This window comes from Rhipicephalus sanguineus, chromosome 6 (genome assembly GCF_013339695.2).
Source record: "Rhipicephalus sanguineus isolate Rsan-2018 chromosome 6, BIME_Rsan_1.4, whole genome shotgun sequence".
Lineage (NCBI taxonomy): Eukaryota > Metazoa > Arthropoda > Arachnida > Ixodida > Ixodidae > Rhipicephalus > Rhipicephalus sanguineus.
Genome location: NC_051181.1, coordinates 153,024,656 through 153,047,027, shown reverse-complemented (window position 1 = coordinate 153,047,027; position 22,372 = coordinate 153,024,656). Strand labels below are relative to the sequence as shown.

General features: G+C 44.8%; 2 protein-coding genes across 3 annotated transcripts in view; one reads left to right on the top strand and one right to left on the bottom strand.

The window, feature by feature from the left end:
• The window catches only part of LOC119396815 (solute carrier organic anion transporter family member 74D), a 66,655-nt gene extending 49,499 nt beyond the window's left edge, over positions 1 to 17,156 (top strand). For both annotated transcript variants that reach the window (XM_037664150.2, XM_037664149.2), the window contains 11 exons: positions 1,025 to 1,275; positions 2,082 to 2,334; positions 4,270 to 4,506; positions 5,162 to 5,248; positions 7,694 to 7,936; positions 9,274 to 9,438; positions 10,875 to 11,076; positions 12,153 to 12,300; positions 13,141 to 13,316; positions 14,270 to 14,334; positions 14,936 to 17,156. In XM_037664150.2, the coding sequence (XP_037520078.1) occupies positions 1,025 to 1,275; positions 2,082 to 2,334; positions 4,270 to 4,506; positions 5,162 to 5,248; positions 7,694 to 7,936; positions 9,274 to 9,438; positions 10,875 to 11,076; positions 12,153 to 12,300; positions 13,141 to 13,316; positions 14,270 to 14,334; positions 14,936 to 15,282 (2,174 nt within the window). In that variant the 3' untranslated portion in view covers positions 15,283 to 17,156. The remainder of the gene's footprint in view (positions 1 to 1,024; positions 1,276 to 2,081; positions 2,335 to 4,269; positions 4,507 to 5,161; positions 5,249 to 7,693; positions 7,937 to 9,273; positions 9,439 to 10,874; positions 11,077 to 12,152; positions 12,301 to 13,140; positions 13,317 to 14,269; positions 14,335 to 14,935) is intronic.
• Positions 17,157 to 17,584: 428 nt separating this feature from the next.
• On the bottom strand, positions 17,585 to 22,004 carry LOC119396817 (enoyl-[acyl-carrier-protein] reductase, mitochondrial; the record flags this gene model as incomplete). Its single annotated transcript, XM_037664152.2, is given in 2 exon segments — positions 17,585 to 18,014; positions 21,730 to 22,004. Coding segments are annotated over 2 exon segments (687 nt in total), but the record flags the coding sequence as incomplete, so codon positions are not given.
• Positions 22,005 to 22,372: the final 368 nt, after the last annotated feature.

Below are 22,372 nucleotides of genomic sequence, written 5' to 3'. Positions count from 1 at the left end.
TCTCCTTCCACCAGCAATCTCGACGTGGTGAAGCTTTAGTCTATGAATTTGTTGATCACAGAGAGCGGCAAGTTCACTGGAATGCAAACGGAACGATAATAAGGAGCATTAAAAAAAGGCGTCGCATTTGCTCACGTTTTGTGTGAGCACCAAACGAAACGAATGCGCTGAATAAAGAAACAGAAGCAGCGGCATTTGCCCGCTGAGAAGACCGATCAATACGCAGTGCGAGACAACTTGTCAAATGACATTGAAACGTACCCGAATTTAGACCGAAAAAGAAAAAAACAAACACTGAATCGTCGGGACGGCAGATTACAAAGTTGTCATGCGCACCGAAGCCGCAGTTGTAAGGAAATTGTTTTTGAACTGCTCTGATAGCGTCCGCGCAACAGTAGTTGTTTGTTTACTCACAAATTCTCATGTTTTGCGGCCTAAAGTTCACAGCGCGGTGCCAAAACGCGCTCGTAGCAAAAGCGAAACCATCAGTACGAACATACATGCAGACGCTCATACATGTAGAGGCACCGTCAGTCGTCGCGAACCCGTGCGATTGCTGGCTTGAGGCTTCTTTCTGTTATGCTCCGTTTGGTTATACAGGCAGTCTACTCTAACGAGATATTTCACATAGTTTGCACTCAGCGAGTGACTACCTTTCACGCAAGAAGCCGGTTCAGGGTCTCCAACGCGGTGACAGCGCGAAGCGGGTGCTCGGTTTTCTGCAAAGAGACAGCGACTGTAGACTATCTTGTGCTTTCAGTTCGTCGAAAATGATTATCTTGACAGTAAAGAACACAGTTCATTTCGAACGTACTTACAGAAATGCCCTGGAGGGCTTCCGCGAGGTGTTTTTGTAGGGCGCCGACAGCAAAACCTATGGAGAACGCGCCGGCGGCATCCTGCCTAGCACGCAATCGAGGCGCGTCCGATAGAGGGCGACTCCGTAACTCCTCGAGGCCAATAGCTGTCTTTACGCTGGCTGAACCTCATGTCCTCGGCTCTCTTTATTCATGTTTTTTAACAGGTACTCAGAAGCAGCCGTGGACCATCGACCGGGGGACATCAGAGCTGCCTCGGTCCGATGCGAAGACGAACGGCAACGCCGCTCCGGCAGCTAGCTGCGTCCCCGGTGGCGGCGGCGGTGGTGCCGATGGCGAGCTCCAAGAGGAGCGCGACTACCTGTGCGGCATCGGAAGCTGCTACCCGCGGATCCTGCAGCGATTCGCCACTCCCAGGATGTTCTTCATCGTCTACAGCATCATGGGCATCCTGCAGGTAAGCGCGCCTACGTTGCGGTAGCTTACAGACGCAAGCAGCATCGTCAGTGCTCAGTCGCTTGACCGCCCCCAACGCAAACGCGTATAGTACTATAGCCACTTTCATGATGCTCACCTGTCAGCAATGAAAAAACAATAATAATAAGCGGGTTACTTCAGGAGCCTATCGAAAAAGCTGGTAACCAACGGCAACAAGAAAAACTTTATATATTATGCTATAGCGTTCCATGCCGGACAATTCTTTTACTGATGCATCATGACAGACTCTCAAAAGGCCTTCTCTGCGACCTTGTTGAAGTTCTAGTGAATAAAAGAAGAGACAACGTAACTCTAGGACTCGATTATTCAGAAATAAAAGTACAAAAAGTACACAGACCATGCATGGGCGCTATGTTAGCGTCTTGAATTGGGCTGGTTGTTACATTACTAAACTTCGACGATAAAATAGCGCGAGAAACAAAACGAGAGGACGGCGCCCTGTCTGTCTCTAGTGTTCTTCTTGTTTATAGCGTTGTTTTATCGTCTATGCACACTATGGTCCGAGTCAACTTCACGCGGTCACACCACGCCACGTTTTCACACAACGCCATTCGAAACGGTCGCATTAGGAACGAAAATGATGTACATAAGCGGTTGGTCGTCAAGCTTGTCGGGCGTGATGCCAAGGACTTTTCTTCTGTGCACTATAATGAGGACAGTGTGTTATATACCAAGCTTAAATGTCCTTGAGCTTCCAGGGACAGTTCGTTTTCGAACTTTCACCTGTGATCGTACCATGCCTTCGCAATTCGCGTTCGCTCGCAGGGAGCGTACAAGACGTACTTCGTGGGCACGCTGTCGACCATCGAGAGGCGGTTCGCGATGTCCAGCCAGACGACGGGCATCATCCTGATCGCGGACAACTTGAGTCCCATCATCATCAACCTGCTGGCCGGCTACTATGCGAACCGCATCAGTCGGCCCAAGATCATGGGCATGGGGGCGCTGATCGTGGTGCTCAGCTGCTTCATCAGCATTGTGCCCTACATGATCTACGGGCCGGGACTGCACATCCTTTGTGAGAGACATTCACCCACCTTTAGGGTTACACAGCGATGGTTATAAAGGCGCCCTTCTTCGCTGAATGGTGGCTGTTTGTCAATTGTTACCGAAGGTAGTCGATGCAAAAACTCTACGTCGCAGATGTCAACGATAAACTGATTACTAAGGAAGATGTCGAGCTTGAAGCACTGTTCAGTTTGTGAGTTCTGCTTCCATCACAAAACAAAGCACGAAAGCCCTCGATAAGTGAGCAGGCACACTATTTTTTTTTTTTTTTGCACAAGAACGATATCTGCGGCGAATTCATTGCTGAGCTATATGTTCCAAACAGGGCTGTATATAATTCATGCCCTTCAACAGATTTTACAGTTATGCCTTGCTGCGAATCGTATACTAATGTATCGTTAAACACGCAAAATCGCAAGCTCTTTATACACTCTAAAATCTACCGATTTTGGGACCTCGAATGAATCTCATACTCTCCTCATTTGGGACGGTAAAATACGATGTGACGGTAAAATAACATGGTGCCTTATTCGTGTGCGTTAGCCGTCAGTGCTCGACAAAAACTTTGTCGAACAAGGCAGTATCGAGTCATATAAGGACACTTGAATGGAACCGCCGAAGCAACAACGGGAATATTATAATCACTACACAAACCGACGGAAGCTGGTCACGGTGTTCAATTCAATCGTCTCCATTGCACTGCTGTGTATGTTTTATGCAATGTATAAACATCCAAACGCACTTTATCAGACATGATAAAGTGCGTTTGTGTTGCGCATGGTACAAGCAACGCAATGTAACTTGATGCTTTCATGCAATACTACTTAGTGCTACGCAATGCTTCTTGCTGTTATTGTTGTTATGCTATGCAACTTCTTGCCGTTTCTTAGGCTTATCTATTTATTCACCTCTAACATTTGTTTGGTTCCGTAATATGTAAATTTCTTCATTTCGTGTCAATTTCCGCATCACTGTATGCATCGATTATATTGTTTTTAATTGTACAATTTGTCCCCCTGACCCTATGCCTCTTCGGGCCTGTAAAGTCTGTCTAAATAAATAAATAAAAATAAATTGAATCACAGCGTTACCGTATTTTACCGTCACAAGTGAGGACAGTATGAGATTTATTGGAGCTCACAAAATCGGTGGATTTTTGAGATAGTATAAGGAGCTCCCGACTTTGCGTGACCAAAGTTAGGAAACGCGAACCGCCGGCAGTACAAAAGAATACGGATCTGTATACAAAAGAATCTAAGCAGGTTGTAGCGCTTCGGGTACGCGAAGTTAATTTGGGTTTGTCGAAGACGGAAAACCTATCCCTAAATCCTCAGGAAAATGGTGACGTACGCACAGTATGGACGATGATTCTCTACGTCTAAGAATTTCTTCAGCAGCGGTAGCCTAGCATGCTGCCGTACATTAACGATCCTTGTTCTAACATATTCTTTAGACAGTTACAACCTGATAGAATGTCTAATCTCCGCCCAAAGAACCACGGCGCGTCTGCCCTGCACCTGTGAAAGACCGTCGTGCTAGCTAGTTTTCGCTCGAACCGTAGGTACTTTTTCTCGGCTAATGCAAATACTAGGTATATTAAGAGTTAAGGGCTCGTCGTTACTATTTAAAACGTCACGTTTGGTTGAGCAGCGATTTCAGAGTACCTGACGAAATTTACTAGGACGTTGAAGTTTCCGATCAAAAACCAGCGGCACAAACATCTGTCCGTATGGGAAAGTCGACTATCTGAAACACTCAAGGAGGCCTTGACGTCACGCAAATGAGCAAGCGCTATTGGATGGAGCACTCGTGCAAATTCTCTGTGGGAGGGACAGAGATTGCTGTGGGCGGAGCTGACATTTTGGCTTAGGTTGTTACCGAGTATAATATAATTCACTTTATAGTTGTAGAAGGAACAAACACGTGTAATTTATCGTTCTCGCAGCAAACACGGCGCACGCGCTGGGAGCCAGAAGGCGCAGTCCCGACAGCCTGCTGTGCAACTCGGCGATGAGTGGACACCGCGAATGCACGGGCCCCTCAATGGCGGACAGCTACACGCCGTTCGCGCTCTTCTTCGCCGCAAACTTTCTGAACGGGTTCGGCGCATCCACGTTCTTCATTGCTGGCAGCAGCTACATGGACGACAATATACGCAAAAAGAACTCGCCCCTGTACTTCGGTAAGCCCAATCAATCATTTTTTCTCTCGATCGATCTACGAGGGTGCGGGAAATTTAAAGCCCCGTGCGCATCGCCTTCAACCGTGCCGTAAGGAAAGGAACGTTTGTGCGCTTAACAGTGGCCGTTTCTGACTATCCTGGAGTGCCTACTATAAGTGCACGTGCCAAGTGCCCATAATTATTCCTTTTGCAAATTGGCAAAGTACCCACTACACATCTGTACGGTGACACGCGCACCCGCGCAGCTGCGCACTTTGTAATGGGTGGGCAGCTTTAAACCGCCCACTCGTTGCGCACTTCACATGTTTTGACGCCTAACGTGATTCTACGATTCTGCCACGCAATATTACAAGCGTTTAGGAGATTCCATGGCACTCACTCCATGACATTCTTACAGCGTCTTTTTACGCGCAAGTTTCAAGCGAGCGGAACACATATATTTTACCGTGAAAAGAATTGAAGAGTAGAGTTTTCCTTTTTTTTCTGCAGTTGATTCTTTTTTCATCCGCCAGTGAACCGAGAGAGTGATCGAAATATTAAACAATCAGTTTAGCCTGAGTTGCTGTTGCTCCTATATGCGAAAATTCATTCTTTTGCATGTTCCCTGTCCCTTTGATGTTATCTGCAAAACAAAACGAACTTGCTACACCCGCAGGCATGGGACTCGCCTTCAGACTGCTCGGCCCCGTTGTCGGATTTCTGACAGCCGGGGTATGTCTCCGCTTTTACGAAGACCCTTTCCGTGAGTATATTACAAGAAGTCCTCCATACCCTCGCTTATTCACCGTTTATGAATACTCTCGGTGGGTTTTTGCCATCGCCATCACGTTCCGTATAAAGTCCGAATCGATAACGTCGCCCGGCGCATCGTATGTTCTACACGCGATTAAGAGCGCTGGAGATGAACGCGGCTGAAGCAGAGATGAAATGAGCCGGCCATCTCCATCGCACGAAAAGCGCATGCAACAACATCGGCCCGCGTGCGACGCCTGCCGTCGGTATAACTCCTCAAGCATAAAATGCCCCGCCCGTCTTTCGATAGGGGAGGGGGGGGGGAGTGAGGGGGCAGCTGCGTCGATCGCTCGAGCAGCAACTGCTAACTTTGATCAAAAATGCGCGGTTGCGAGCGCGTTATCTTGACAGACATAATTGACAGCTTATATAGCTTGTATGTACGCGCGCTGTGCTCTCACCACGTAGTTCGCGTTGAGACGACCGACGGCACGAAAACCGCTTTGCTCCATGCAGCGACCGTATTCTCTTACGCCAGCGTTTTGTAGAGTTACGCAAGATCCGATCCTAGAGGGGTTAGCTGCTAGCTATACTTCGTACAACATTCCAATTTGTTGCTATCGCATTCGTTGCTTCGCCCTTGCGGCGAAAACTGATTTTTTTTCTACGCACTAACATCAACTAATAGTACTAATAGCCACACGATGAAGCCGTGTACACAGAATTCAGTGCAGAAGATATATCATGTAACGGCAAAAGAAAACTTTAACCTAAAACGGTATCTCTTTACCATAACGCGCCCGACGGAAGACAAGGGCGAGCGCTCGAGTGTATTCACAATCGACAATACATGCAGCCTCGGTAAATGTGTTACGATAAATTCTTAGCATGATGAACAAACGGAACACAACCAAAGGCTGCACATTGTGCATTCACGTTCCGTATAACCTTCTCAGAATCGCTAAATAGAGCGTCCGTAAAATAAACGTACGGACGAGTCAGGTGATACGAAGTTGGTATAACGCGCCAATATACACCAGTACAGGAACAAGAAAAAGTGCACATGGGCGAAACGCTATTTCTAACAAAGCCATATGTGCTTTCAAACAGTGTCGTCAATAAACGTTTTGTTAGAACTATACATAGTGCTTCGTCTGCGTCTTTCCGGACTTCTGTTCTTGCGTATTTGGACTGTCGCCTGGCTATGCAAGTAATATATAAGTGTAGTAAGCAGCAGTCCTATTGGCACGAAGGAAAAAAAAAAGAACAATGTAAGGCTGTTCCAGCGTTCGCGAAGCGGCAGCAAGCTGCTCGACGGCAGTAGCTGTGCGTTCTGGACTACCCGGAAACTCTGAAGCATGTATCGTGAGAACATTGTCTTTATAACAGCAGCACAAACTTAATAAACAAGGACGCACAAAGACACACAATTTATGTTAACGCTGCTTTTCCAAAGATCATGTGCTACCATCTAGCCCGCCATTACGTACTAAGAACATTGCTGATGCTCGCTACAGCGCGCGCAGACTCCCGCTAGCTGCTTTGTTGAACCGCTTTGACGACAGGCCCCTGTCAGGACATTCGGTATTAGAATGCCGACCCGAACTGTCGTCGCAGCGGAAATAAATTAAGGGTGTATTCAACTTTTTTTTTTTTTTGCGTGGCGGTGGCCTATTAGACAGACGACTACATTTTTTTTTCGTTCTCTCTCTCTCTCGAGCGCTGCTCTTCTCTCCGCTCTTCTCATCTTTCTTTCCCTTTCCCCCTCTCCATAGTATTGAATTGAATTGAATTGAATTCATTTTATTCAAGTGCAAAAAGTTACACTTCGGAAAGAGAGGACTAAAGGCATTGACGCCTAAAAAACAACAGTTTGCACACAAGCACTGACTACAACGGAAGCCACGGAAAACTTACATAAAAGAAGTAATAGTTCACGTACAACTTTGAATACAAATAACATTTTACAGGTAAATATAAAATCAAACGTGTCATTGTTGAGGACTGGAATCATTGAACACAAATAGCAGGCAATATGCACTGAAAAAAAAAAAAACTATCGAAGAAGTAGCTGACTTATTTGGCGCTTTACTATTTTTCCTGATTTGTGATTTCTTATTATCTCTTCTATATCTTTGTTGTTGTTGAAGAGTGTTGTAATCTGGTAGTGCAACGTTTGTGAACCATAGTTTGTCCTGATCCTGTTATTCCTGTAGCTAACATGGCGAAGTGTATATGGCGGATGTTTTTCAGGGTCGTGTAAAGTGAGTGAAAAGGTAGTGTCGTTCTTAATTAAGTGATGTGTCTCAAGAGCCAACCGCAAGGTTTGCAAGTATAGGGTAGCAAATCGGACGTTATACTTCTGGTTGACTTACCTGCCGTTTCGCGATTTTTTATCTCTCTCAGAAAGGCAATGTAAAAACCTATATGTTTTGCACGTGAACTCTCTGCGCAGACAATCCAGGCATCTCGCCGAAGGACCCCCGTTGGGTGGGCGCCTGGTGGATGGGCTACATACTGTTCGCCATCGGTCTCACCGTGGTCTCACTGCCTATGATGATGTTCCCGCGCATCCTGCCCGCCGGCAAGAACTACAAAGTGAATCGCATGCAGAGGCTTTCGGTGGTGAAGGCGAACAAGGCAGCCAAGTGCGCCGAAGGAACGGGCCAGCACGGCATCAGCATCGCCATGATCAAAGGTTATTGGTTTGAACGTTTATTGTGCCTTTTTATGACGCTGAGTGACGGCCGCGTGCATCGTCAGACAACCAGAAGATCAGGGAGAGCAAAAGTTTAAATTGTGACTATGGTGTTACTGCAGTAATGTAGGACATATGACATGTTTTATTTTAGAATTAATTAATTTACAAGAAAGTGTATCAAGCTAGATGATATAGATTCATGATTAAAGTGGGCATGCAGACAAGGCGCTCTCTAAGCGTCTGTCAACTTTACCAAAATATATATCACTAAGAATCGGTGCAAGTTTAGGACGTATGCAAATTCCTGATTTCTGCACAAACACTTTCTCTCTAACCAACCAATGTCGACTTTAAACACGTGGAAAGTATTTCTAGAAAACACCCCGTAGAAACAGCAAATTCATCAGCGAAAACCGTTTCCCGCACTTGTTTATTAATAGAGTCTGTGACACATTTTAACAGCCCATCACACAGCAGAGAGTAATAAAGGTCCTCAATGCCCATACTAAAAAGATTTACATCGCCAGGATTCTCCTCTGTCAAAAACTGAACTAAAGCCTGGGAATTACGCATAGGAAAAAATTATAGTGATGACCAACAGTTCTGCAGGTAACTGGCTACACTGAAGTGCCAAGTCTCTTTCTTGGAAACAATTGCTCTAAATGAAATTCTATGTCCATGCGTTTTCGCTGAAACGCTGTACAACACAGCACATTCATCGAATTTCGGTGTGCATTGACACTCTCGACAATGTAAAGATAGATTAGATGGTGAGCCTTCGGTTAATCAGAGATTATTGGAGCATGAGAGGTCTTAACCGGAGGCTGACTATCTAACCTATCTTTATATTGTCGAGACAGTAAATGCACACCGAAATTCGATGAATGTGCAACGTTGTACAGGCACATGAATGAAGACACGCGTCTGATGGCAGAGGCCTGGCATATCGATAGTAGTGGTAGCGCATGTGTGGGCCAGCCGTCGATAAACTTGCATAAAGAAGCAATGCCTGACTAGTTATCTCTCGCGTAGACCACACGTCTGCCGTTCTTACAGGCAGCGCTGCATTCCTGCGCATGCGCGGATAAGTTTCTATGTCAGTTTTCCGCCGCTGGGCGCTCTTTGTTTTTGTTAGCTGGCGTTTGTGCTGCTCTGATCTCTTCTCTCGTGTCCGTGCCTGCCCGCCGACTACTCGTGTTAGATGAAACTATGAAAGGCTTGGAGATTGTGCACTATGAAACCATCATGCAGTGAAACCGGCATGCAGAAAAAAGTGAGTGCGCCTTGTAAAGCATGCTAACACTTCCATACCACTTTTTCCCCCTACACTGCAGACATCATAGTTATCGTGAAGCGGTTGGTCCGTAACCCGATCTTCATGTTCCACACGATCGGCCTGGTGTTCGTCTTTCTCGCGACAGCCGGCTTTGGAACTTCGTTCAGCAAGTATGTCGAGTTCCAGTTCAGGCAATCGGCGTCCAAGGCCAACTACTACACAGGTAAGCCGGCGCGATTAACTCATGCTATCGCTCTATTACCATCCAGTGAGGTAATGACACCTGCAAAGAACTGATGCAGGCCTTACGGCAGAAGCAGTGCGCTGGGCGTAGTACACGGGACAATAGACAACTTTAGTTAAGCGCGCGCAACGGCCTTGCGCACGCAACTCGCAAGCGGGAGCAAGATTGCGCATGCGGCATGCGATGAACCTATGGGAGATGCGTGCGTATGCGCGCGCTAGATCTCGGAGCTTGTGTGGTGCCCGCTACAGCCATTGCGTACCTTATTCCTACAGCTTTCACGTTGTGAATACACTTCCTACAGCTTTCACGCTGTGTGCAACTTCATTCATTTTTCGAGTACTGATAATTGAACGCTGTATTTACTTAGAGGGGCCCTGCAACACTTTTTCAAATAATCATCGAATAGCTTCACTAAACGAGTCTATTGCCTCACTAATGCGGTAAAAGGTTTTAGAATCCGTCATGCACGGGCGGAGTTACAGGGATTTGTCGCACGCTTGCTTTAAGTCTTTCTCTCTTCTTTCGTACCAGCGAGCGCGCTCAAAGCTAAGCAGGTAGGGGGGGGGGGGGATGTCTGGATCACGTGTCCTCAGGACCCTCGACTGCCGATCGGCAGCGTTTTCTGACCATGGTGAAAATGTGTTGCAGGGCCCCTTTAAACAAAACCAGGAGCACCTCCGAGGTTCTGGCACCCCCCTTACCGTTTAAAAGAACGTAGCATGTTCCCCGTCCCTATGCCTTCAGATTATGTAATGAGGTGACGCCATGCCAAATTTTCACTCTCTTTCCATCCCCCGCAAGCATAGGCGTGCGCAGGGTTCCCCATCAGGGGGCAAAGGTTCATCGCGGCGCCCCCCCCCCCACCCTACTAATCAATGTATAGGGTAGATTTCGCCCCCCCCCCCTTCTTAGGTGACTAGAAGGGTCAATGTACGGGGCAGATTTTGCGCCCCCCTCTTAAGTGATTAGGAGTGGCGGCCGCCCCCCGTGTGCGCACGCCTATGCCCGCAAGCGCACGGTGACCCAGGTAAAGGCACCTCCTTTCTAAATGTGCACGGGCCTTAACAGAAAATGCATCTTGTGGATGTTCCCGAATAGGCAGACCCCAGAGCACCTGCGAGTGAACAAGATTTTAGGAGCACTGTCCATGACTGTTTCTGAGGGCTGTTTTGGTGTACTCTTCTGTAAGTATATGTCGCAAGGAAGGTGTCATTACGCGTTCGTAAGAAAAATCCCCTAAACGCTCCAGAGGATGCATTGTCCTTTTTTTGCGCGTCCGTTAATGACGCAACAAGAATGGGGACATCGTTGTCAATTTCTGTGCTGTTGGCGCCTTGTGTCTCGACAATCATAAGCAGAGCAATAACGCGGAAACGCCGACTTGCTTCCTCTGTTGTGATTTATTTATCCAGGGGCGGCCAAAGTGGTGACGAATATTGTAGGAATCTTAGTCGGTGGCGTCGTCATACACCGGTTCCGGCCAGGCCCGCGCGTTGTGGCCGGCTACTCGGCATTCGTCGAGGTGGCCATGATGGCAGGCTTCGTCGCCATGATGTTCATCGGCTGCGAGAGCCCCACCATTGCTGGCGTCGCTCCCGGCAGTAACGCCAGCGCGTGAGTCACTCATCCGTATGCATCCGCCCTGATATAAAACTTGTTTACGATTACCGCGCAGCCACAGGTCGGCGAAACAGCCCACATTTTCTTGCATGGGGGTTTTTGAGGATCAGCACTCTATCTGAGCAAAGCGATGAATTGTGCTAGTTGGTGGTCGTTCATTTCTTCTTGCGCATCGTATTACGAGAAAGGGACTACAAGACAAGTAGCGCAGCGCGCAATGCCTGCCTTGTCATCCCTGTCTCGTAGTACGAACCGCAAGAAGAAATCATGAACTCTTATGTAAATCACGCGATGTTAACGAAGAGAGTTCTCCAACTTGAACACCTACTTGAGTGGCTCACACCCACTTAGGGGGATTGTCCAAGAAACAGATAGTCTAATACAAACGGACATAGATAATGTGTACGAGTTCTGAAAAAAAAATTAGAATAATCGATGACTTAATAATGGTAAATTAAGAATTTAGATCAAAAGCGTCTTGATTCAAATTTTAAAAATTTTCAAAAGCAGCGCTAACATTCCTATGACAATGTCCTAATGAGGAGGCTCCTAGAGACACATATATGACACAGCTAGATCCAATCTATTTTGATTAAATACCGCTTTTGTTTGTTTGTTTGTTGGTTTGTTTGTTTGTAGCCTACCAAGATTGGCACATACCCACTCTGGGGGATTGGCCAAGAAGACTTAGTGTAGCGTATGGATGATAATTACATTAATGTTTACCTCCCTATCACTAAAGTAGAAAAAAAATTAGGAAGATAAAGAGCAATAAAATTACCGCCTCCCTGTTTAACTTCTTTTTCTTGCGTTCACCTCCTCTTCATCTTAACTTAAGCACGGAGCACCGCACATGAAGTAACAATTCCTTCATTAACTGGGCTTAAATTTTTAGCTGACATCAAGATTTGTCTTATTTTTTAAGAAAATCGCGTTTTCTTTAATTCCTTGCGAAAGATGCGGCAGCAAAAGAACCGACGGTACGTGCGCATGTCCACAGCAGCAGGTACTTGGCAAAGAGGATAAACGTGAACTTGCGCGTCTTGACGAAACATTCTTTTTTTTTGCAGGACTTCTTTGCTGGAGAAGTGCAACGTGGATTGCAACTGCAACACCCAGATATACGAGCCTGTGTGTTCGAGCAACAAAATGATGAGCTACTTCTCGCCGTGCCACGCCGGCTGTAGGAGCGCGGGTACATCGCCGATGAACGTGACGGTAAGTTGGTCATCCAATTAAAGCAAATATCTTTAAATTCGTTGCTTCTATCCGCAACCGGTTCACATGTAGAGGACAGCATGTCGTAGAATCGAGGTTTGGTGCCTCTATACATTGACTCGCTCAATAACTTCATCAAAGTCAGTCAGTGCCATGTGTCGTTATATCTCGCCGTCATGAGTACCGTCCTTCCGCTGCTTCGTTCTTGATTGCCAGCCAGCATTTCTCAAAAGATAACAGACCGTGTGTGCTAACAAGCGTTTCAATAATGTCCATTTTGTCAGAGCGCTTTAATTAAATGTAGGGCACTACAAGGAGTGGATGTACAGATGGCGTCAGTCATCCAGCAGAAAGGACAGATATGTGCAGTTGGTAGTAGGCAGTTAATGCAAACTGCTGTATTCGAGTGGTCCCGCACCAGGACCATTCCCATATCGCGTTGGAACGGATTGACACATAAGAAAATGTAAAGCACGGTGGCCATTTGGATAGTATGTATGTGTGGACACAGCTAGCTGTAGGCAGTACAAGGACAAAATATGAGCACCCAGATCATTTTAGAGCGATGGCTCTACTCCTACCGATAAAAACCCCGAAAACAACTTTGTGCATGCGTGTGACGTCAACCTCCGCCAATGTCAATTTCCTCCTCGCACGTTCGTTGTCATAACGAATATTCGCACTGTCGCTTTGTTCTATCAGGCACGCGCTCTCTCTGTCGGTCGGCGAGAGTCGCGAGCCGAGAGCCGCGAGCGCGTCGCATTTGCGCAACAACGCGCCACGTTGCGCCACGTTTGCGCAACAACGACTATATTTATATTGGTATCGACGGCTTCGCAGATATACAAGGACTGCAGCTGCATCGCGGGAGGTGACCACGGAGTGGACGACTCCTACGTGACGTCAGGGCTTTGCGGCGACACGTGTCAGAAGTTGGGCCTCTTCTTGGGCATAGTGATCGCCGGCCAGTTCCTAGGCTCCACGGGTCGCGTAGGAGGCCTGCTAATATTCCTCAGGTGCACTATATTGAGATCATCTTTAGTTTATGCAGCGAAGTATACTGTGCAAAAGATTCACTATAAAGAAATCCCAATTTATGATGCCCCTGCAGATCTCAAATGTTTCCTGTAGCTTGCTACAGGCACTTAGAAGCGCACTCCCAGCTTTTGACGTACGTTTTCGTCATGCGACAACTGAGACACTGCTCATATGCTGCTCGAGGCTGCTTCGAACATCTAGTTTCAATGTAAATCTTACGTACTCTTATGCGTGTTCTAGACGAGAATAATTTCAGCTGTACTTTTTTCGCTATTGTATAGTCTTCCAGAACTTCAAAGAAATTTTGTTTAACTATCATAACTGACCACTTTGTGTATGACCTGAACATCCTACAAATTTTTTAGCTCATCTTCGTACAGAACATTACCACTTTATTAGTGTTACCACCCTGGCAACTGCCATCTGTGCGTTGACAGTGCTTATATGCGTATGTGACTGTACGTACCGTGTGTGTGTATGTGATTCATTGTATATACCATAGTCATCACCCGACACCCGGAGTAGCAAGCCAGGCGCCAAACCAGGCTAACCTCTCCGGGATTTTCATTAAAGATTATTATCTCTCTCTCTTATTGATTCATGACGATGCCATCTGGCAGGGCAGAATGAGTTAAAACAACTTTTCAAAGATGGTAATAAAGATGGAGGAATCGTGTACTATATTTACTAGCACCATCAACGCAGTGTGATCTGTCCGTTATGTGGTGATGCTAGAATGGCAAAGAGTAGCACCAGTACCAAGACACATTTTCCTTTCTCATCATCGCACGACTGCTAGGTTTACTCATATCCATTATTTAATCCCACAATGCCCAACATATCGTTTACGACATGCAGAGATTGACATCTCGAAAGAAGTTAATGCTTCAGGGACTATAATTACATAATCTGCCTCTGTTCGACGTTGCAGATGTGTCGACCCTATCGACAAGAGCATGGCAATGGGGACTACCGGTTCTATCCTACACATGCTTGGTAAGGACAGCACATTTCTTTTCTCGTGCTTTGGCAGCAGAAACCGCATTTAGGTTTGACTTGATTGAAGGGGTCATAAGTAATCAGCATAGTGTAAAACCTAAGGCCCTATCTGTTACTTCTAAGGCAAATGAGGCATATTTTTTATTCAGGCATTAGTGTGAAATCAAAATTTCCTAACACCACAACCATAGAGTTGGTATTATGACGACCCTGCAAACACATGCACTGTTACGGGAAGCTGTCGAATTCGCTTGAACTTGTGAAGAGCTTAAAGACTTGATTGAAGGTTTGACTTGTAAGTGAAATACCAAGAACAAGTAAATATCACGACAATTTCGCTAGTTGTGCAGGAATTTTGGAAACGCATAAAATGTTTCAGTTAGCACATACTAGTAGTATAATGCTAGTTCCATGCCGTGTTGACCTTGTTAAATCGGTCCACTTGATCAAGGGTGATGTAACCTAGAAACATTATTCTATTTCTTTTTCTTCAGACTCAGTCATAAGACAAACCCTCAAGGCATTCCTGTCGGATAGTTGCTGATCTTAATGCTTAAAATCATCATGCTAAGCCATCTCTCTTTCTCTGTCTTGACAGCTTTCATACCCTATCCCCTGATATACGGAGCCATCCTGGACCACTCGTGCATGATCTGGGAGGAAAAATGTGGCCGGCGTGGAAACTGCTGGGTGTACGATCCAGACAAGCTGCGCTACACACTGCATCTCGTCACTATCATCTTTCTGGCCATCGCCGGTGTCTGCTACACCTGCCAGTTCCTGCTCAGTGGACGCATCAAACGCTTCTACGAGGACGACCTCGCCGAAGACAGCAGCACCAGTGACGGGCAAGACCAATATGAGAGCAAAACCACAATCAACGAGGCACTCTCGGTTGAGAGTGTACACAAGGCTGCTGAGAAGCCAGAGGCCACCAGGTTTTGAACTTGAAGCAAGTGAAGGAACAATGTTCAGGATGTGGACCTTGTGTGAGACTGTGGCTCAACAAAAAAGCGACACCGAGTGCCTCTTCAAACCAGGAGTTTGCAAGTGCATCGAGTTTATCCAGGACGAGACCTGAACTACACATTGTTGTGACATGCCCATGGCAGCATGAGACATCGAGAATATCAAGTGTAAGGATGTCAATAGGCTGGCTAAGGCTCAGAAGACAATCACTGTAACACAAAGAGACATCGAACTTCACCAATTTCTTGCTCCAGAACTGACATTCTTTCCCTGTGTAAGTGAAATATCAAGGACAAGAGAATACACATGAGGTGATAATACCAAAGGGAATATATTCAAATATGTTGGCTTCGCCTTAATGCCTCGTCAGCAAGGAAGAAATAGCCAGCGAGGAAACAAGTTATTTCAAGAATGGAGATGTCTAAGATATCTACAAGAAAGACAGCCGAGAGCATGTTACCCAGCCTGACGCCACTCTGTACAAAAACTGACTACTGTGTACAATGTGTAGACATTGGGTCTGTGCTATTTCGACAAGTGGACACCGCCAGCTGTCCAGAATATTTTGTGAAAGGAACTGCATTGGGGTAACGCCAGTTATGTGGTCATACATTTTTACCAGCCGATGTGACCATATTATGGAAGGGCAGTGATGTAAACATGACTCTATCATGTTCTTGCTATGGTATCGTCATGCAAAACTCGCATGCAACAGACTCAAAACAACGTGTAGTTATAAAAAGCAAGCAATTCATGCTGTAAGCATGATATTAAAATTCAGTTTTGGACAAGAACTTTTATTAAATGAATCCTGCAGTGCCTGCCATGATTAAGCTTTTGAATGAAGTTACAATGCAGTAAAAGGCACAGATGCCAAGTAGTGCTTCTAGCCTGACTTCACAGTTCCCTAAAACATGACCAATGCACCACAAGGACAATACAAGGAATTTTACTGAGCAGAAAGTGCAGAGAAGAGACAGTGCGACACGGACCTAGAGTGTAACTATTTCTTCCTGTTGGTCTTTATCCTATTTAGTAAACAAGAAGTTATCACACATTTCAACACCCAAGTATGTGCAGACATTGCAGTGGAACATATATTGCTCATTTGCTTTTTTTTATTATGCATGTGATCAGACCATGCTAATACAGTGCACTTAGAATCAATGTTCTGAAGTATACGGTGATGCATCGCTTCAGTGTCAAGTACCCAGACAATATTCAAGAAGTGATCCGTAGAAGAACCTTCTAAGTGTGATGACGTGCACCACAGACAATGGTGAAGTGCAGTGCAGTGATTGTGATACATGTACACATGAACTGAGTGGACCAGATGTGCTTAAGGTTTGTTCAATGTACCCACAATCGTCTGGCCAGATTAACAATGCGTTCCCTTATAAGGTCTCCTTGTCAAAGTCAAGTACTTTTGCTTTAATCTGAATGATCCCTACTGCTCAACAGCATGTATCCTTAATATATGAATCTTCTGTAAGAACAGCTTTACGAACATGGCTGCTGTTTCTATGTGGTGTGCTTTACCTCCTTTAGAGAGTGAGAAGAGGAGGCAAAATTTTTATTACAAAACTGTTTTAAGTACACATCCTTTTGTTCCCAAAAACGTTGAGACAACCCAGGACAATATATTTAGGGTGCCAGCCTTCCATTGCTGGATACATTTTTGCGGCAATAAACAAATTTTATTAAGAGTTGATGCAATAATACTTGCATATTCATTCCATCACTACTGCACATGAAACCATGAGTCGTATTTGTACATACATATGCATGACTACAGCTGTAAAAACATTTCCTTCATGTTCAAATACTAGTAACAAAGTTTTTTTTTTTTTACACATTTGAGAAAGACAGTCTTCCTTTAAACACGACATGAATTAAGTAGGCACCATCAACTCATATTTCACATCTATAAGACTAGTGTGGTGAAATTAAAGCAATATCACTGACTGTGAGACATTGTAACATGGAACGTATCTACATAATATGTAACAGTGAGTCCATGCAGAAGGTTTTAGTTCCTGAGCAACTCAATTATGTATGAAGTTTATCACTCAGACGTGCTAAGTACAAAACATTTGCGCTTTCTCAGCTCTGAAGGTGTGATTCAAAAATATAAATGTTGCATTTGGTGCACAGCCAATGACCACCCACGCCCAAAAAAAATGTGCACTGAGAAGTAGAATAGTGAAATCAGCCTTGACCACAGCTAACAGACACGATCATATCTGGGCCTAGTCTGCAACAAATGCTCTTTCTCAGTTCATACTCCACTTAAACCTTATGCAAACCTTTTATCCATAACCAAGACTTGCTTGGCTCCCGCAAATGACTCCATGGACATTCTCACAGCATCTTGGTAATTTTCGAATGGAACCAAGTTATGCGCAGGAGGCTGCAGCTTTCCTTCCATAGAAACCTTGGTCAAGTAGTCGTACATTTCATCGTCAAGTTTGGTGTTACCGTGCTCCTTGGCCCACAGTGTTCTCCAAAAGCCAACTACTTTAATGTCTTGGAAGATCAAAGAGGCCGTTGACACTATGACAGGTTGCCGTGACATCCCACCATAGGTGACCATGGTGGCACCCTTCATGAGGTGTCGCATCATGTCGGTGGCGTTTTTACCCCCGATGCAGTTGAGAGCAAGCTTCGGCGGTGGCACAACAGCAAAAATGTCCTTCATCACCTGAGTCCTTCATAACACAAAAGCAAAGAGTGATGGGGGCAGAGGAAAGAAACACGGCAATAATGACAAAAACTGTAAATGTAGAGTTTCGTAACGCATTACACAAGCAAAACAGACAGCAAACACGCTCTAATGCGGCCGAAAACATAACCAACAAATGATCATAGAAGCACATTTTGTAATAGTACAACCAATGCGTAGAGTGGAGGTTGCAGGCTTGGCTCCAGGTAGTAGTGAATTGTTTCCTATATGGACAAGCATATTTTAAAGTACTACCCAGGATTTGTGAAAGGCGAGTTGTGGTGTCCAGGCATACTATGTTTACTTGCCTACTACCAGCACCGGCTCGGTTTGGCTAAGTTATGACTGATAATAGCTAATGTCGGCAAAAAATAGCTAAATGCTGGTCAATATGGGCTTGCGTTGACTACTGCTTGCATATGTTGGTCAGTGTCGCAATGCGCTAACTAAAGTACAGTAAGTGCTGGCAAATGTTGGCTAATGTAAGCAATCCACCACTATAACTGCAGTACTGTTTTCATTCAGACTCCATCCAGTGATGAAATTTCCGGAGCCCTCCACTACGGCGTCTCTCATAATCATATCGTGGTTTTGGGACGTTAAACCCCAGATATTATTGTTATATCCATCCAGTGATGTTTTCTCATATCAAATGCAGCCTGAATTGATTCTGTCTCAATTTTTTGTCCACTTTATTTCCTTTTAGCTCATGATTTCTACACTTCAAATAAATCTACAAATAACATCCCCCATATTTCCCTTGGCTTCACATGGTTGTGACCAACAATGTCAGGCTCCTCGGTTCCCTTTCTTCTCGTTCATTTCAGAGTGAGGGACTCTGGCACGTGCGATTCCTTAAACAGCGCACAAGCACTTACTAGCAGGTGCCTGCTACTAGAGTTCACACGCTGTGTGATGCTGTCGGTCAAAAATGTTTCCTGTACTGCCACTATAGGCATGAGTGGTTCTGGTTAGCACTCTCCAGAGTTAGATCTAGTAACCTCGCATAAAAAAACCAAAAATGTGAATGGGGGAATAACCGCTGCACCATGGCACAATCATTAGTGAAACACACAACTAATGTTGAAGTTGTGTTTTGTTTTTGTGGCACCAGATGACAATGGCAGAAGTGTGCCACAACCATGGCTTCCAAGCATGCCATCTTACACGTGAACATTAACAACCCAAAATCTAGTCCAGATAAGCAAAACTGTCTTGCCTACAGTGATTAAACAGAGCACTGCGAACTTAAGAAGGGCTTAATAAAAGCTCAATATCTGGGATTCATGCCTAGTATTACACAGACACAAAAATGCCCAGGACAGCGTCCAGGATGATGGCTGCAATGTTGCTTCATTGGTAAAGCACAGCATGTGTACTGTGGAAGACGTGGGCTCAACACCCACCACTGACAATTCTTATGTTCATTGGCTTTCATTTCAATTTGCCTTATTATTTGAACATGGAAATCAATCAGTCCCAAGTATTCTCCAACTCCGTTGTCTGTTTCTCTTAAAATGTAATTGCAACATGAGTGAAAAATTGAACCAGCTTCACTGACTTAATGTCACAAAGGCTGGTGGAGCTGGTGGCATCACATTGTTAGGCATGGTCTGCATCGGTACAAATGAGGCCATACAAGTTTTCCTGCTACTCTCCCAACCAAATGTTTTCCACAAAGTCTTTCCTTCTCTCTTATTTTCTGTCTTACTTCCTTTCTTTCTCTATTTTTTCTTTATTTTTATCTATTTCTTTCTGTCTTTCTCTCTCTCTCTCTTTCTTTCCTCTTTTTTTCCTTTCTCCCTTTTCTCCTTCCTTTTTTTCTCTCTTTATTTCTCTCCTTGTGGCACATATGCTTTTGCCTGCATACTTTTTCATTTTTAGTGGACTAGGTGTGTAGTAGGGATTCTCCTATTTCTGTGGTGCGTACCCACCGGGAACTGCAAGTACTCCCTGGAGAATAACCTCAACCTTAAACAGCTCCAATGTTAGAATCCCCACATAGTTCTAACTCATCCCTTTCATAGATTGTCCCCATACGAACATACTCAATCCTTAAGCCACTCCTTAATTTGTTTTCCGTAGTTTTAATTACAAATGTGATGGGTAATAATGCAAAAAGAAGCCAATTCCTTTCGCCATTGTTCTAACCCTTTCTATTGCATACCTGTAAGTTTTATCTGCTTCCCATGAATTCCCACTCATTTTCTCATTCTCAATCTTTATATAGTGACATCATTCTATCTGAATTCCCCTTCGAATTCCCACTCATTTTCTCATTCTCAATCTTTATATAGTGACATCATTCTATCTGAATTCCCCTTCGAATTCCCACTCATTTTCTCATTCTCAATCTTTATATAGTGACATCATTCTATCTGAATTCCCCTTCAATAACCACCTATTACGGGGCAAAAACATATCAGCAACCACTACAGCGTGGAACCCATACTACATACACTGTAGAACGCTCTTTCTTACGAGCTGCTGAAAAAGAGTGTTCTGCACTCACTGCCATGGCTATGAGTGGCGCTGGCTAACATGCACATAAATACCCAGTAAAGTAGACAAGAGGGAGACCGCCTCCGTAGCTCAAACGGTAGAGCACTGGATGGATTATCTGAAGGTTGCAGGTTCAGTCCCGACCTAGAGCAAAAGTTGCTTTTTTGTCCACTTTAATTCCTTTCCATTTATTTCATAATTACTAAAGGCTAAAAATAATGTCCCCTATACTTTCCTTGGCATCATTGTCTGTTGGTTCCATAAGGTTGTGCCTCAAAAAGAAACAAGCCCTTGATGCATTCCCCCTTCGTTCATTCATACGGAGGGTCTCGCTCCAGCAGACTTGATGCCTTTAGGTGGTATCAAAGGTCTATTGGTCAGCTGCCAGCTCACAAAACGATCACATGCTACATGATGCCAGCTGGCAAAAAAGAGTGTTCCACATTTGCTGTCACGTCTATGAGTGGCACTGGCTAACCCTCCCAGGTTTACACGCACAGAAATACCCAGTAAAGTGGACGGGAGAGTGACCACCCTTGTAGCTTAATTGGAAGAGCACTGGACGCATTATCCAAAGGTTGTAGGTTCAGTCTCTACCCATGGCAAAAGGTGCTTTTTGGTCCACTTTCATTCCTTTACATTTACATCAAATCGACTACACTACGGCTAAAGACTACAAATAATGTCCCCTACACTTTCCTTGGCTTCACTGTCCGCTGGTTCCACTAGGTTGTGCCTAAGGAAGAAATGAGCCCTTCATTCATTTCCTGTCTTGCATTCATTAATAACGAGGGTCTGTTCAATTAGCAGAACAACAAAAGAACTTAACATTGGTCTGACTAACACTGACTTCACTAACATTGTCTTTCTCATATATGTCTCGTCTTTCCGTTTTTTTTTGTTTGCCCTGGTGTAACAGTATAGAACAGTAAGAAGAATGATGCAATACCAACTAGCCCCCACTGAAGCCTTATTTCACTGACCATAAGCACCCTTGAGTTCCTGTTTAAGTCATTTCATTGCCAAAGGGCTACAAAACTTAATCAGCTTTGTTTGATGATCAATAAAGTATCCATAGAGAACGTAGACTACTTGCTATGACTCACAAAGTGCTGCTATACCAGCGGAGTTAGCAATGAGCAGCAGCACTGTCATTGCAAAGCTAAAAACAAAATAAAATTGTAGGAATTGTCCCTCACCTCAGCTCCTCTTCAGTAACCACATAGTCAGCTCCTAGAGACTTCAGATTATCCTTCAGCTCTTGTAGGTTGGGTCGGTCGCGAACAATGTTGATGGAATTGAGGCCCATACTCTTGCCAATCTGGATGGCTGCCTGTCCGACACCACTGTTGGCGCCATTCTGAATGAACGTGTCACCTGGCATCATTGTCACGAAGTCCGAGAGCATGCGGTATGCCGTTGGTGTATTAACCGTCATTGTCGCTGCTGTCACTATATCGAGCTTGTTGGAAACCTGAAACATACGATGAAGTCCAAAAATAAATTAGAGTAAAGCGTCATTACTTAAGTAATACCACACCAAAAATATAAACCAATAAAAATTAATCTGGACGATGTCTATCATAAAACAGTGCAATTATAATTTAAATTTACGTTTAGATAAAGTGAGATTGGTTGGCCTCACTTTTCAGAGCAACTTACCTACTGAACAGCAATAAAATTGAACGTACAACTGAATATTTATGGGCCGCTATGTTAGTGCACTTTCATTAAACTTTTTTTTCATTAAATTTCATATAGGTTCCTGTATGGCAGAAACCTAGCATGCGTTGTTTACTTTATTTTCCCTTTCTGCAATGTTTTCATTCTGTAGGACCTTTA